Source organism: Pempheris klunzingeri, chromosome 14 (assembly GCF_042242105.1).
Source record: "Pempheris klunzingeri isolate RE-2024b chromosome 14, fPemKlu1.hap1, whole genome shotgun sequence".
In the NCBI taxonomy this organism is placed as follows: Eukaryota; Metazoa; Chordata; class Actinopteri; order Acropomatiformes; family Pempheridae; genus Pempheris; species Pempheris klunzingeri.
This window is the reverse complement of record NC_092025.1, coordinates 9,528,517-9,544,947: the sequence shown is the minus strand read 5'-3', so window position 1 is coordinate 9,544,947 and position 16,431 is coordinate 9,528,517. Positions and strand designations below refer to the sequence as shown.

Below are 16,431 nucleotides of genomic sequence, written 5' to 3'. Positions count from 1 at the left end.
AGGCGTCACCAGCGAGTGAGAGATGGTGGTGAAACACTGGCTTCAGGGGGCCTGAAGAAAGACCTTCTTTTGTGGCTGCAGATACAATATCCTTTGTCTTTGCCATGATCATGGTGGAACAAAGGGCAGCGATGTCGAACAAACAAAGACCATAGTGCCACAATACACACACACACACATACACACACACACACACACACACACACACAGTAGTATGTGGTGGCAGAGGGGTCACCAGGACCACCTAGACACCACTGGCAATGTCACTACTCAGGCCATCCTCCATCCACAGCTGGCTGCGACTGGTACCATGGCACTGAGTGTCAATGCTGGTGGGGGCTAGGTTCAAGTGTTCAAAGAGTCAGCGGCATAATGAAGGAGAGGGGCAATTTGAATATCTTCACAACAACAACAACCCCACTCAAAATTAGAGTTTTGTCACTACACATTGTGAAATCCGTAGATGCCCGAACTAGCTCAGTATGATAAAACATTCTGATGATTTCACAAATTACAGGATTTTAGTTGGAAGGAACAGAGGCTGTGAGTTAAACAAACTCCTACTAAAGTATAAATAGTAACAGCAGGAAGACGGCTAGAGTCCCATTAATGATAGTGCCTGCTAGACGCCCACGCTTCAGCTGTGCCTTGCAACAGTGGTTACAGTGATACGGGCCATCACAGCCTCTATTTGAAATCAGCGCAAAAGGCATCAAAAGGCATCAGATGCCAGATAATCTCAAAGGCACTGTGAAACTTAACACGCAAGTTGTTCGTAAGTGAGGCAAAAATGGTTAGCAGACGTTTGGGTGCACAGTCTTCATGGAGATCTGCTGATTTGTGCCGGTGACACATGTGGGAGTATCTGACCTCTTTCACATGAGTGACCTGGCATGGCCTTGGCATGATGAAAGTCACTGCCCATCTCTGCTTCCAGTCGGGTTCCAGTCTGGTTCATGGTTCAAAGGGGTTAAAGGAGGTAACGAGGAGTTCTTTGTTTATTGAAAAGCAAGTCCTGGCTGAGCCCATGTGCTGTTTTCTTCTCAGTCTTCTAAAATCATTACTGGTATTTTTAATTGTATTATATAATAAAAGCAAGGGCTAAAGGTGAATCAGTGGTAAATCAGTAAACCATATGTGGATATCAAAATACTTAAAAGCAACTGATCTTGCCCACAGTGCGTGAAGGCAACATGATGTCTAAGGACAGAGAGGATATATTAAAGGCAACGTTAGTAAGTTATTGAAATCCACATTTTCAAATCACATTAATAATAGATGATAAGAGTTATTAAAAATTCTATGCACTCACCCATGTCCAGAAAGAAGTGCAGGGGTTATTGAAGTTTTGCTGGGTGGCTTTGTGACTGTGATATGAGGATATGAGAAGTTTTCCCCGCCACTCCTATATGAATCTGACTCGCGCTTTTGTCTCATCAACAATAGATAGACCACATCTCCCCGAGTCACATCTTAAAGTCACAAAGTCCCATTTCAGCTGCCAGTCATTATTTATAGAGCCGTGGGTTCAGGACCAGGACAGGGGTGGCTCACAAACACTATTATGAATGCTTTTCCTTGGTATTTGCTATATTTTAGTTGTTTTGACTGATATTCATGACTGTCTAAATCACTCACTTAAATAAGTAAGATGAACATGCACACTTTATATAGTATTTCATACTTATTAAATTAAAGATTAAATATTAAATCAGTTATCACACTTTGGCAAGTGTAAAATAACTTATATTCCATTTTTAAGGGCAAAGGTTTCCTTCAACTAAATATGCAACAGTCAAAGTATCTATAACAGCTATTAAGATAGTTGTTAATTTATTGTGTACAGGCATTTGTAGTGCGCATTTCAATAATTTTTCAATAGTTCATCTGTTTATCGTCAACATGCATGTGTCGTCTGTCTGCCCACACACATGCTGGGCTCCCGTAAACAGCTCTGAGGGTCCTCAGAGCAGAATCTCCAGAAACGCACAGAGATAAGAGGTATGCACAGACAAAAGGGTGAAATAAATCGAAATGCCAGTGACTGACATCGATGAAGTTGACTAACAAGGGTGACATTGACGGTCGGGTCCAGCTGCTGCCCTCCTTCCCTCCCACCCTCATGTTTGACCCAGTTGATGTCAAAGCTGGGTCCAGCACAAAGGAGCCAGTGTGGAGCCCCTCATCCTATTTTTGCCGGCCATTTTAAGCCCATGACGAACTGGACATAAATGAATATCAGAATAAGACATTAATAACTTGAATTTGAATTTAAATTAAATGCTATCAATATTCTGGTTTCCTCAAAATGCAGGACATTTCAAGGACTGGTCTGTTGCCTTGTGGATTGGCAAATGATTTCGTTTGAGGTATAGAGTCTGCAGCCTTTAGTCTCTTGAAAACACAGCGCAATAACAGATCAAGTAATTAGCATGTAGAAAGGATTAATGACATCAGCTTTGTTAAGCTGCAATTGAAGAGCCGAGAGGAATGATGCCTTTGAAATTTCTGAGAAAACCATGCGAGAGAGGGAGAGGCAGAGAGAGAAAGAGGAAGGATGCATTAATTAACCTCTGTATTGTATGTGAGTGTGTAAAACGGTTGTCAGCTTTACTCATGTGATGTGAATTAGCAATAACGTTGACAATCAAAATACAGGATTAGGTAGGAGGACAAGTTTTATACAGGCTCGCTAGCTTTGGTGTCAGAAGAAGAAAGCAATTCGTTCGTTTATGAATAAACTATATTGTGCAAAAAGCTGATGCAGATGGTGGTCAGGGATGTGAGCAGCTCGGATGATGAATTATTGGGTAACACATTATAAGACTGCCTAACAGTCATTTTGAACTAATGCATTACTCTCCAAACTTTCAAGTAAGCTGCAAATTATATTAAGATGTCTACATCATTGCATATGGTTTGAATAATCGGATACAAAACGGAACCTACATCGTGACCAGCACCATGACTACAATGTGCGTGTACTATGTGTAAATGTATTGCAGCCTATGTGATTTAGTATGCATGTGAAATATGTCACAATGCTCTATCTTTGACTTTATAATTGTTTGCTGTGTAGATAGATAAGCCTACACTTGCCAATATTTACGCGCTGACAGTGGTAATGTGTGTGTGTGTTTATACAGGGGAGGAGTTGGCCCTCAAAAAATATTTGCACCACCTCCTATCCCTGCTATGGTAATGTGTGTTGTTATCTTGTGACAGAGCGAACAAACAGGCATCAAACAAACAAACAAGCACTTGGAGGACATACACACGTCAGGCTCAGTCAGAAGTGAATTCAGTGGCAATGACCTCCTGAGGGCCTAAATTATTTGTTTTACCGCATGATGAAGTAAAGGGTTGACTGAGCTGCTCTCCAGCAGGATCTTTATTTGTTTTCGTGTTTGATTGTCTTTCGTGATAATCTGAAACTGCTGGCTGCGTGTTCAGAGCCAGGAGAAACTCTCTAACATTTCGAAGGGGTTAATCCTAAAACTGCAGCAGGAGCCGAGCAACTGCAGTTAGAGGCACAAGTGGAACATTAAGGAATGAATGACAAAGATGACTGTGGTGTTGCTGTAGGTAGTGAAACATAAAACTTTGAGTAACGTGAGGTTTGGATTGTCAAGTCATTCTCAACGCACCATAAGTTGACCAGAGGTGTATATTTATCACTGTCTCATGACCATTTGGTTCATGTCTATGGTGCCTGATAATGTTAAAGTGGGACTATATACCTTTTTAACAGCAGTGTCTGTGACCACAAGTGACAAATGATGATGATGAATGGTAAAATGCAGTGTAACAGTAGCAAACATAGTTTGAGTTTAGCAAACTAACACAGTAATGCCAGTTACACAGCATCACAATTTGAAAAGGAAGCTGACATTAGCTAACATAAACCATCATGAGCTACTGGTCATACCAGGTCAAGTAAGGCTGTAGTGGTAAAATTATTAACATATGGAATCAAACAAGGATTCATTTTGTTGTTTATTAATTAAATCTTTTGCTTTTAAGAGGGAAAATGTATGATGCTGACCTTGATCTTAACCTGACCTGACTCCATTTTATCCCCTAGATAAACCCAACCTGATTCTATTTATACCATTAAAAGGGTACTCCAATGATTTAGCACTACACCTCTTTTAACACTGCCGCACTCATGATGAGCTATTTACAAAAAGGTCAAAATTGATGCAGTAGAGCCAGAGATATTTTGTTTTCTCATTCCATTAATTGCCCCTTCTTCTCAAAACCTGGTGCCTACATTACCCACAATGCCACCTGAGTGGGGGCTAGCTGAGTCAGAAATTGAGGTGAGCTGGCTACAGAAGTCCTGTAAGCTCACTTCATTTCACACAATTATGAGTATCCCTTGAAAATAAGGACACATTATAGTCACTACATTAGCATTATCCATACGCGTGATAGAATCCCAACTGTTGACAAGACTCGTCTTAAGTTCCAAAAATCTTTTAATAGTCGTCTCATTTAGATTAAACAACATTATGATAGGTTCAAAGAAATCAAATCTCAAAGACGTCCATCATGTCCATTCAGTAAAGAGTGACCCCTGGATATATCTTGGTACGCACGGGGTCCAAACCACTTGGAGAAGGAGCTATAATCTGTATGTTTCATGAAGCTCCTTTTAAAATATGAATAATTGAGTTGGTATACATACAGTTACAACGTAATTACAGTTATATTTCTGAAGACCTTACAGTATTCATAAACCAATGACAAATAAAATGTAGGTCTAAGTTTATTCTGTACAAAGAAGCCAAGCCAAAAGAACGGTGAGTTGGTTCAAGTAGGAAAACACATTTTGAAGCAATTCTCTTTTCATAGTGAAGTTATATTTCTACAATGTATTAAGCAAAAGTAGAGACACGTGAAACAAAAGTATAGCAAGGCTACTCAAATAGACTACGATAGCTTACACAACACTACATATGCAAAACTGAATGGTTAAGTCCAAACAATGCCTAATTTACAGTTTTGTAGCGCACTTCTCAGTACACACACCCCACATACACACATACACACACACACACACACACACACACACACACACACACACACACACACACACACACAGGGGTGCTATATTTTGCACAACCAGATAGAAATATTTTGGATAAAGTTTTATCACATGTGACCAGTGAAAGTTCAACTTATTGTTGTTATGATTCCACAGTAAGTCCTTATGTGAGTGAGTTACAAGGCATTTTTAAAGTAATTACAGTAAAAATACATTTTCATAATAAGCAATGTACCATGAGAAATATGTATAAAATAGCTTGATAGTAATAATAATAATAATACTGCTTTTCAGCTTTTCCCAGATCTCATCTCTGTCCATCAAGAGCTGTAATGTCACTTTGTTCCACGAGATCAAAATAGATATCACAGAGTAAGAAAAAGCTTCCCATACAAATCCAACTGTATAAACATTATACTAAGTTCTTGCTAGGTAAAGTTCCAAAAAAGCCAGAGTGGAAAATGAAATGCACTTTTTTTTCTTTTTGACTGCCTTTGAAAATGATTATTATAAAATGACTTTGCAGTTAAGACTTCCTATTATGAGAGAGCAAAGGCAGGATGTTGGCGGTTGTACACCTTTGGAAAAGACAGAACAAACATATTCAATCCTATTTTACCTACACATCCTAAATACAGCTTTACATTTCCATGTTTTACGTATATCACAGTTCCCCTCTCCACCTCCTCTCCTCCCCCCTCCTCTCCTCTCCTGCCAGGCTATACCCGTGTGGTGGAGTGGGTGCTGGGCAGGCCTGCAGAGCTGTAACCAGCAGGGAAGGTGCTGTACGGACTCATGTTGGAGAGGCCCATCAGGGAGTTGGGGATCATGGTGATATTGTTGGGGGTCATCAGGGGGATGTCGTCGGGGGAGCGGCGCTGGCTGAGTGAGTAGTCCAAGCTGGGCGAGATGTGGAGAGGATTGTGAAGGGCTTCACACTGGTTCATTTGCTGGGACGACACGGCCTCGTCTACAGTGGTGGTGTGGCTCACGTTGTTGCCCTTGCTGTCACGCTGGGGACTGGGCTGCTGGGACGTGTCCTGCCGACTGCGCTTGTCCTTGCGGTAGTACAGAGCGGCGAAGGCTAGGACATTGAGGAAGAGCAGTGACGCCCCGACAGCAATGGTGACGCTGAGCTCTGTGGAGTAATCTCTCGGGTTCGGCATTATCAGAGGACCCATCTCCCTCCCCCCTTCGCCGTCGTTGTGAGCGGTGGATACAGGAGGCCGGCCGGTGCTGCCGGACCTCTTACCATTGGACTGGGTGGGATCCAGCGGGGTGACCTTGGTGGTGGTGGAGGAGTAATGGAACATGTCGTGGAGGTTGTAGAGATGGGGCACCAGGTGCTTCCAGAAGGCCACCTTGGTTGCGCGGTAGTGATCACGAATACGAGGCTTCAGGCCAATGTGCAAGTACAGCTGGTCATAGGGGTCGTACTTTGACCAGGCCACCTCCTCGAAGCGGTTGGCCTTGGTGTGGATGAACTTGGTGTCCTGTGGCACTGGCTTGTTTGGATCCCTACAGAAACATCACAGACAGAAAACTTGTGAAGGAACGTGAATCTGAAAAGAAATTTCAATACCATAATTGAATTTATTAATTTATAATATTATCATGTTGTGATGATCTTTTCAAGATATCGATCTAGAAGATTTATGATTCAGACCAAGCTTTAATTAAAAAAGTGCAAAATTTGTTATTGGTTTTTCTGTTATACACACAGTGGAACACAGTCCTTTGCTCTTGACGTTAGTTTGAATATTTTATGTGTGATATTTGTTTACATTTGCCATATTATCATCTATAAATATAAATATCCTCATTCATATTGTGATAATGATTTCAGACGCATCACCCAGCCCTAGGTAGTATACATGCAGTGTTGCCATTCATAATGCAAAAGGAAACAGAAGGCCTGTTCTCTAAATTGTAAAACAGAAAAAAGAGAAACTTTATCAACAGAAGGGCAAAAAATGAGGTCAACATAATGTAATATCACCATCTCTCCTCAAGGACTCAGCAGTCCCTCATCCCTACACTAAAGCAGCAGCCTACAGTGACCTGTGCTGTGCTTCCACCCACTGCTGGGACACAATGCAGCTGTGCATTCAAAATGCAGGAAGACGACTTTAATGGAGTCCTCCATTAAAGTCGCAACTCATTTAGGCCTCTTTTACCATCAAAAACACGGAGCAAATTGTTGCCTCTGTATAACAAATTGTAAGAGAAACTGTTAGGGAGAGAGCTGCATGTTTTCCCAGTGCTTGATCAGTGTTAATGTAATATATCAGGTCAACATCAGACCGAAGCTCGTCCTGGATAATAAACTTTCATTTGCAGAGAAGTGGAAAACTTGCTGAAAAAGTCCCCAGTAATCCTAAGAATACTTTAACATGCCACTGCTTCTGATGATAATCCAAAACACTGTGTATATATCACAAAGGAAACCTATAAGCAGACACATTGTTGATGGATATGTTTTTTGTCTCTCTGTAAAACCCATATTTGAAAACCTGTAAAGTTGGCAGAGGTTTATCGTGTACATCTTAACTGCCTCTTCAAATTTCCTCTTCAACGCAACCTTTTTGTTAAACTGTGCTTTAAACATTTATGTGACCCATCACCTTTAGGACGTCTGCCCAAAGTGATAAAAACTTTGTTATGTGCGTAAAGAGGTTATGAAGAAGCCTAAACTGACTCTGTAAAAAAGAGATAGCGTGGCATTTAAGAAGACTCAGCTTTCATTGGATGGTGTGCTACTGAATACATTCTACAGTCATTTAATGTGACTGTACAGTCGAGCATCACTTTTATGAGAGTAGAAAAAAACTGTTCTTTACACAGATGGTGAGTTCAAATCAATTTGAGCAAGTGGAAGTTTTTCTCCCCTGCCTCTAATTGGTTAGTCACAAGGTAGTCCTGCCTGCCACTGTTACCTGCTTTATCGTCTATTTTACTCTAAATAGGATCATAATTTACACAATAAACATCATGCTGCATTGAAGAAGACTTGAAACTAGCTACTGAGTCCATAAACTCATTAATAAAGTGATTAATGAAGTAATAAATCTAATTTTCTCACTGGTCTCGTCCCCTGGTGGCCAATAGCAAAAATGCAAGTTTCAGGCACCTCTGCATCAACTCCACTTTTCAGACCCAGAAGTTACACCCACTTCTTTTATAAGGTTTATGACACTACATAAATAAGTCACATTCATGGTCACATTTACTTGGGTTTGTCTCTTGATGTGCTGTTACTCACCCACTCTTAGCGAAGTTGGTCCAATAAGTCATAACCACAGCGCTGAGCATGATGTCGTTTCGGGAGAAGTTACAGGGGAACAGGTCTGTTGGGCCCACCATGGGGATGCCAAACACATAAGGCACCTCATCTCCATGCGCTGAGTCGGACCACACTGGCTTCATGAGGCTCTGGCAGTGATGGTAGAAGGCGTAGAAGTATGTAGGCGAGCCGTAGCGAGCATGTAGGTCAGCCGTCACCACTGAGGGCTCCACCCATTGGTGGTCGGTGAAGAGAGCCACCAGGGTCTTCCTCCTGGTTTCTGGGTTGTCCTTGTCAGCCCAGTCTGTGTACATGAATTTAATTGTCTCCCTCAGTGTGTCCTTTCCTTCTGGGTAGCCATACAAACTGTCCACAAAGTCTGACACAGCAAAGTCAAAGTCGCTGCCAGACACGCCGTCCTCCAGGTCCATCACGTTCTCCACGAAGCGCAGTCCTTCTCCCTGATTAACACCCAGCATTATATCATAGTTAAGGAACTCACCCTGCTCCATCAGGATCTCTGGGTCGTCTGGGATGACGTCTCCGTCAATGACAGGACCGAAAGCCACACGGTATCGGGCAGGCTGGATGTCTTGCTCCACCAGCTCCTTTGCACTCTTCTTCTGCAGGCAGGAGACCATGTCCACGGTGTCCAGCACGTTGCAGCCAACCCTCTCAGCCAGCATGCGAGTGTACTTGACTGGCTGGTAGTTGACAGCCCAGCTGGACAAAGCAGATCCGCTTTGGATGATGGCTCTGTGGAACAAACCTTGGGACAAAAAAAAATTGAGAACAAAAAGACACAAAAGGCAACAGAAGCCCAGAGAACAGTGGTTAGTGCTTTGGTCCACCAACTTATAATTATTAGCAGCATTTTTCAGCACAAACCTTTAGAGCATTCTGAACCGCCTCAAGCAAATACATGACTCACTTTACACTAATTGCTATTCACAATTAAAATCAAAGGTTTGTAGCCACACAAAATTTAACAAAAGCAAACAAGCCTATATGGGATGTACTTTGAACACTAGCCAGGGAGATAAAGCATCACAAAGAGTGAAAAACCCAGATAGTTGAACCTTGCTGATGAGAGGCTGCTCAGTCAAGCAGCGGGTAGAAGACATAAACCGGTAATAGGATGTTGGCCCATTCTATTGTTGTTATAATGAAAAGAAATGAGAGAAATTCTTGCTTTTCTCTGTTGATCCCCATTTGTTTCATGTGGTGTCAATACTATATGCAGATGGCTGCAAATACAAGTCAAATTAATGATCAATTGGCAGCATTGTTCCAGTGAGGAGGTGTCTAGTTTTCCCTACACCAGTTATTCACACGCTGTAATTATAGAACCGTTAACACTGTGTGTCTAACAAGCAGCAGAGCTTACATATAGAGTGCTGATGCCAACTGTGCAGCGTGCAGGGAGCTGAATATGCAGTAACCCTGATCCTTCAATGTTGATACAGTAAACACGCTGCTTCGCGTGAATTGTCTGAATTGTTTATATGCAGTGCGTCACCTCTGTCTCTGGGGATTTTGTATCTACCGCCTAAAAATGACAAGTGATATGTATCAACTCAAAAAATACACTGCTGAGGTTAAGGCATAGCAGTTGCTGGAAAAAGAGTGCAGGGACAGTGTCACTGTCTCCCTCCTTTGCTGTCATTTATTTCAAATTTTTTTTAGGGCAGCAGCTAACTAGACTACTTCAAAGACAGCCGGAGGTCTTTGTGCATTCGCTGCAGCCGAGCTAGGGCATCAAATACAAACGTCACAAAGGACAGTTGCCGCAGCCTCCCTGGCATTGATGAAAACACAATTTCTGCCCTTCTTGTGATTCTGTCCAGCATCAATGGGAGGACCAGGGCAATAATACGGCAAAGATAAGAGGTTCAATTCCCTGTGGGCCGCCCATGTTGAAATATGCACCTCTGCTTCTTGAAAGGAGCGCTGTGTTTACCAAACCCCAGAAAAAAAAGGAGGTAACATTAAAACTGTTTTTCTTTTCAATGGATATCAGATATCAGCTTCCTGTGGGCGGTGGATACACTCTATACAGGTATTTTAATTGAATTCCTATTGCTTTGAATAATATTACAACAACTGATGGAATAAATGTGTAGTGGAAGCTAAGAAGGTTCCATTTTCTTTTAAAGCCAATATATCTGAAATTTTTCAGAAGAGTTTGAACTTTTTGCTCTGGCCCTGCTTCACCTTCACACCAGCTCTGTCTTTGGAAAACAGCTTGTTCACTCAAGGTCTTCTGTAACTGCAGAAGACCAATTCAAAATATTAATGGCGCTTTTATATCTTTTGGCAACTCTCTTTTGTTTACCATACAATACCATACCAGTTCATGTGAGTAAAAGAGTGCAAACAAATCAAGAGACTGAAATAGTCATCAGCTGGAAAGGTAAAAACTGTGGGAGGCAGGTGAACGTGATGACATGGTGAAAACTTTATAATGCCAGTAGGCTTCTTTAAGAGCTTCGCATTTAAAAGGCAAAGCTTTTAGGCTGATTAGATTTAGTAGAGGGGAACAAAGGCAATCACTTACTTAACGAATACCCCCTTTACCCTACTCCCATATCATAACACTTCATCTCCCTGACAGACCATTTAGAGCTGCACTTTGAAACAAAGAAGAAAATTCCAAAATGATTGAAAATTATTGTCTAAAAAGTAACATTGACATCTTAAAGATAAGAAATTAATATGGTTTAGAAAAAATTGAAAAAGTTCCTGGATTTTGACATTGCTTTTAAGTTATCACAGTAATTACTACTTAATACCAAATCTGTATTGATCAAAGCCAGAGATAACTGAGACGGTGTATTGCAGATTCTTACCCTCAGAGTGGTGGGACAGAGTTAACAGGCTGACACAGGACGCGCCGATTCCTGATCCAAAAACTGTGATGCGACCCGGATCTCCTCCAAAGTAACCGATGTTCTTACTGATCCAACGAAGAGCTTGAATCTGATCCAGGAGTCCATAGTTTCCTTTTGCTGCCTGATCGCCAGTACTGAGGAAGCCTGAAGTACACAGAGAGACAACAGAGCCAGTGCTGAAGCAGAGAGTATATGTCACAGCTTTGATCAAAAGTTGTAGCCCAGCAGGGTATCAGGATGAACTGACACCATCTCCCCTCAGGTGTAAATATGCCTTTGCTCTCTCCCACAGTGTCTTGACTACTTTAGTCAACTCCTTGTAACAATCTCCACACAGTGGTGTCCCTCAGGGAGTGATCAGGGCTCTGCTCATCAAACCTGGATGCCCTCCTCGCACGTGACTTCATAAAATTAAATGTGCATAAACATATAAATCTTTTACATGTCCCCATTCCTTTACAAGAATTTCACAAAACCGCACGGAGGTCACTGCTGCTCTTACACAATTGATCCTATCACTTATTCCCTTGTCTAGTCTCATCTAAACAACGTACTGTTTTGAATGTTAAGCACTAGGAAACAAAAAACTCTTGACCTTGTGAATGCGTGTGTGAAAGCAGCATTCTTCCATGTTGCATTGAAATATTTTTTCTTTCAAGAATGGCAGATGCTGATAATCTTGGATAGATTAGATAAATCCATCTATAGGAAGATAAATTGTGTTTTCAGAATGGGTCTAAAACAGCTTTTGTGCACCAAGGACAGGACACAATAAGTATTTACATCACTTTTCCTCTTAAGGACAACATTTGTATGTAAATCAAGCTGGGCCATTCTACCAAGATCTCAGCTGCCTATAGCTTCTAATACTGTTATACAATTTTCTGTCATGTCCCTACTTTGTGCTATAGGTTAATAACAGCAACATAAGTGGAAATTAATGGCCATTTATTCTCCCAGGTTTAACAGAGGCTAAATACCCTGTTTGAAGGAGCATTCAAGGTTGCCACCCAGAGACATTGTCATCACCTAATATTCCAATTCTGTAGTTGAGCGTGACGACAACAACATTCCCATAACTGGCCAGCACGCTGCCATCCATCATGTTCCCAGTGCCCTCCATGTAGGAGCCTCCATGGATGTACACCATCACAGGTCGAGCTTCAGAGTCCCTTATATCTGCAACATCAATACACACACACACACACACACACACACACGCTGAGCAAACAACTGCAGAGGCAACAGTAATGAAATAGAGAATTGATGCAACACGGTTACTAAAATTTTATATGAAAGGTATGAATCAGTATGGGTTCAGTATGAGGTATGGGTAAAGACTGCTTAGAAAAGGTGCTTAGAAGCAGTGGTCGGCCTGTGGTTTGGAAGCTGTAATGACAGTAAATGCATGGTTGGTACACTCTGACAACGGGTGTATGAATAAAAGGGTCAAGTATTATTAACATTTTTTGTTGTACAAAAGAGTGAAACCATGCATACGTGTGCTCCATACTATGTCTGAAATTCTCTAGATTAGAGGGGGAAAGAGAAAAACAACCTATTGATTTGACTTGTTTGATCTCAAATGAGAATGTTTTTCTGTAGTCTGTAGTTCAACTGTTGTCTGTAGTTTCTGTAATTTTGCAGTTCAACATATAACATGCATGCACCAGAAAAATAGATCTTTACAGATTTTAGATCTGTGGACTTTAACTGAAAAGTACCACACTACCCTGAACTATTGTTATCTACTTGACCAAGCTTAAATAGAAACTGTTATTTTCTCCAAAAAAATGAAAAATCTATATTTCAAGCTTGGAGACCAATTTGTTATATTGACAAACGACTGCCTTTAAAAAGGACTATACGACAGATAAGAAGATAATTCAATCTCTGGATCAATGTGCACGGCAGCAGAGATGTAGAACTTATTGAAAGGACTGCCACAGTGCTCAATTTAAGACAAGAGGTGCAGGAAGAGCAAACTTATGTAATCACAGATCAGATACCAGATAACATTTTTCTTGTTCCACTAAAAATAAAAGAACCCACACGGTTCCGCAGGAAAGCAAAAACTAAGAATTGTCAGATCTTCGTCCACCAAACTCAAGCTAAAAGAATCCATGCATTAAGACTGTGAGCTCTTAAAAATACCTTCAGATATATGAGTCTCAGCATGTGAGAAAGCCGCCCCCTTTTTCTTGTGTTGGCCCCCTGGGATTAACATAAGGGAAAAAAAGTGATTACAGAATTCAAAATAGCATGGTTGATTGTGCCTCTTATTTAATATACGGTCCAATCAAACTGACAGAATCAGGAGGACAAAAAGATCCATAAATTATAGGCAAAAAGAAGATTAGCCCATTTACATACAGTATGTTACACTGGTCCCTGTAATTGCTTTCTGACAAAATGTAGATGACATTATGTAAAATCTTTAGAGATGCTGACACGATTACATTAAGAATTAGAGTAGAGTTACACATTAATAAGTGTTTGTCTGTTTTTATCAAGTAAACAACTTCTTGTTCCTTGTTAGTAGCAAACGGCCCGTGTGTGTGTGTGTGTGCAGTGTATGCAAACATGTACAGTGCTGCTTTTGTGTGCTTTATTATCTGTATTGTTGTACTGACACAGCCGTCTATGCTTTGACCGCAGTCATACATCTTTTTTTGTTCATTTAATCTTCCTTTAATCTGTACAATTATATTTTTATACAAAATGTCATGTTGATTCTTCAGGTAAACCACTGCAGGCTAAGATTTGAGTTATATGATTGATTGATGAATAATCAATAAACTTATTAATAAACTAAGAAATAAAATATTGAAATAAATATCAAATAGTGGGAAACACTTTTTAGTTTGACATGATAAAAAGACTACTGGCGATAAGCAAAAATGTAAACAGCAAAGGTTTCACATCAGTGAAACAAAGAATGAAGTCACAGAGTGCCTAAGGTGCATTTTGAATAAACAATGATAACGTCTGAAGACATAAAAATGCATAGAACCGATGAGTGAATGTAACGTGAATGCAAATGTGAAATTTAATTAACCTGTTTGTGCGGCGGATGAGGAGGCCTTTAGGCAGCACTCAGACCAGGAGCTTTGTAAAACGTGGGCTGCACCATTTTGGACAGCTACCTCTCAAGCAGGCTGTTTATCTGTTGTTGCTAAGCTACCATAGAAAAGTAAGTCAAAGAGCGCCGTGTTACATACAAAAGCTGAACACGGTTCAACTTTGAATGCTGAATGATTTGTATTATACTGAATGCTTGCGGGAGAGGAAAGATATTCTCCAAAACCATGTTTAGTCGGTGTGTCAAAGTAAAGTGAATCAGAGAAATCTGTTTGTCAACACTAGATTTAGAGAATCTCCAGCATTACTGAGGTATAACATTGATCTGCTATTCTATGGATTCACAGCAGACACACAAAATGTTCCCTTACTGGTTCATTTCACTGAGCTAGTAGATACAAAAATAGGAAAGATTCAGCAAGCGATGGACAGTTGACTCCTGCATCTCACTAATTGGCCCCCAACAGACACACTGTCTGAACAAAGCAGAGGTTCATTAAAATATAAAGAAATTATAAATTTTAACAAACATGGAAAGCTGGCACTGCATGCTTTACTACATCCCCTAACTAATTCTTCATGATTATCTTTGACGATAAGTGGTGACAGCCAAATATGCTAGACTCATCATTTTAAAAGCTGAAAATTATTGCTTAGTTTAGGTGGACCAATACTTGAACAACACCTTACCTCAGCTATATTTCACTGGATGTCTATTAGTGGGAAAACAAGCACATACCGTGGTACATTTTTGCCTCTATATGTATTCAGCGGCATCTGACAATAGATACTGTTATTTCAAATACAATATGATTGCAACAGGTGAAACAATGGTGACATTGCTTTGGATGGTAAATCAGCCCTTGGCGGCAGCAATGACATGAGCAGCAGTTGCACACATGCTTTATGACGATAACAGAACAACATCAGGAAATCATCATGGGAAGTCATTGCCGTCCCTGTTACCACACCAACTCACCATCCTCCGTCGGAGCGTAGATGTTTAGATACAAACAGTCCTCGCTCTGGTCCTGAATATATGTGGCTACTGTGTCCAGGTTGTAGGTGAACCATATTGGCATCATGATCTCTGGCACGGTGTTGTGGATGTTCTGAGGGCACACAGGCATGAAGTGGGTGGCATTCTTGATACCTGACCAAGAGGAGGGCTGCTCAGGGGGCATGAAACGCTTCTCACCCACAGGTGGAGCAGCGTAAGGGACCCCCAGATACTGATCAACGGGCCTGAGCACCTCGCTGGGCACAGGAACCCGGAGGCCTCGCAGTTTCCCAAACTGGGTGGTCACTGTTGGGTAAAATTTCTGGCTTGTTGCCTTGGTGAATGACCAGCAGGAACATAGTATCCACCAAAGAAGAGCACAGTGGGTGATGGTTACACTCCCTTGCTGATGTAGCAGGTGTGCAGGCAACAGATGGTCTCTGAATGTAGCCAGCCACATGGTCTGGGCAGGACTGTGCCCTTGCACAGCACGAATGCACAGTGTAGCGTCCACTCAGTCCCTCTGCACGGAACCTGTCAAACAGACATCACTCACTGCGCCTTTGGCTCCGACGGTTATCAAATCCAAATACACCTCAGCCAGGTATGCACCGCTCCCACGTCCGCTTTTCATCGCAGTGCACACAAATCTGAAAATAAGACGATCAGGAGGATGAGACGAGCATACATCAGCACCATGTGAAATAGTCCTGACTAACTTTTAACAAAAGTATTATCTCCTTGCAGTATCTTGGGGCTCTAAATACATTTTATATAAGCTTAATATCAGTATGCCACTTCCAATGTAATACTAATAACCGTCTGTGACAAATTGCCGTCTTAAAAGAGCAAATTTATGCTTTGACATGTACCAATCACTGAATACTGATCTCTGTGTAGCAAAGGAGGAGGCGATGGGAGGAATCTGAAAAATCCATCTGCTGTGAAGTTGGGAGTGATGCTGCGAAAGCATCTCAAGATAAGAGGTGTTAAGCACCCCTTTTCTTATGTAAAAGCTACAAAGTGAACAGCAAAGAAAGACAAATCTTAAACATGTGCCGAAGAGAGATTAAAAGGAAGACAGAAAGAAACACCTGACTTGATTGTGATCAGTGTTTAATATATT

The 16,431-nt window shown here is 41.2% G+C and overlaps 1 protein-coding gene across 1 annotated transcript; it reads right to left on the bottom strand.

The window, feature by feature from the left end:
- Positions 1 to 5,769: 5,769 nt before the first annotated feature.
- Positions 5,770 to 15,765, bottom strand: nlgn3b (neuroligin 3b). Its single transcript, XM_070843357.1, has 6 exons — positions 15,285 to 15,765; positions 13,379 to 13,438; positions 12,254 to 12,403; positions 11,183 to 11,368; positions 8,313 to 9,102; positions 5,770 to 6,568 (listed from the first exon to the last, which is right to left on the bottom strand). Exons 1-6 carry the CDS (start codon positions 15,763 to 15,765, stop codon positions 5,770 to 5,772), a joined length of 2,466 nt encoding a protein of 821 aa, XP_070699458.1.
- Positions 15,766 to 16,431: the final 666 nt, after the last annotated feature.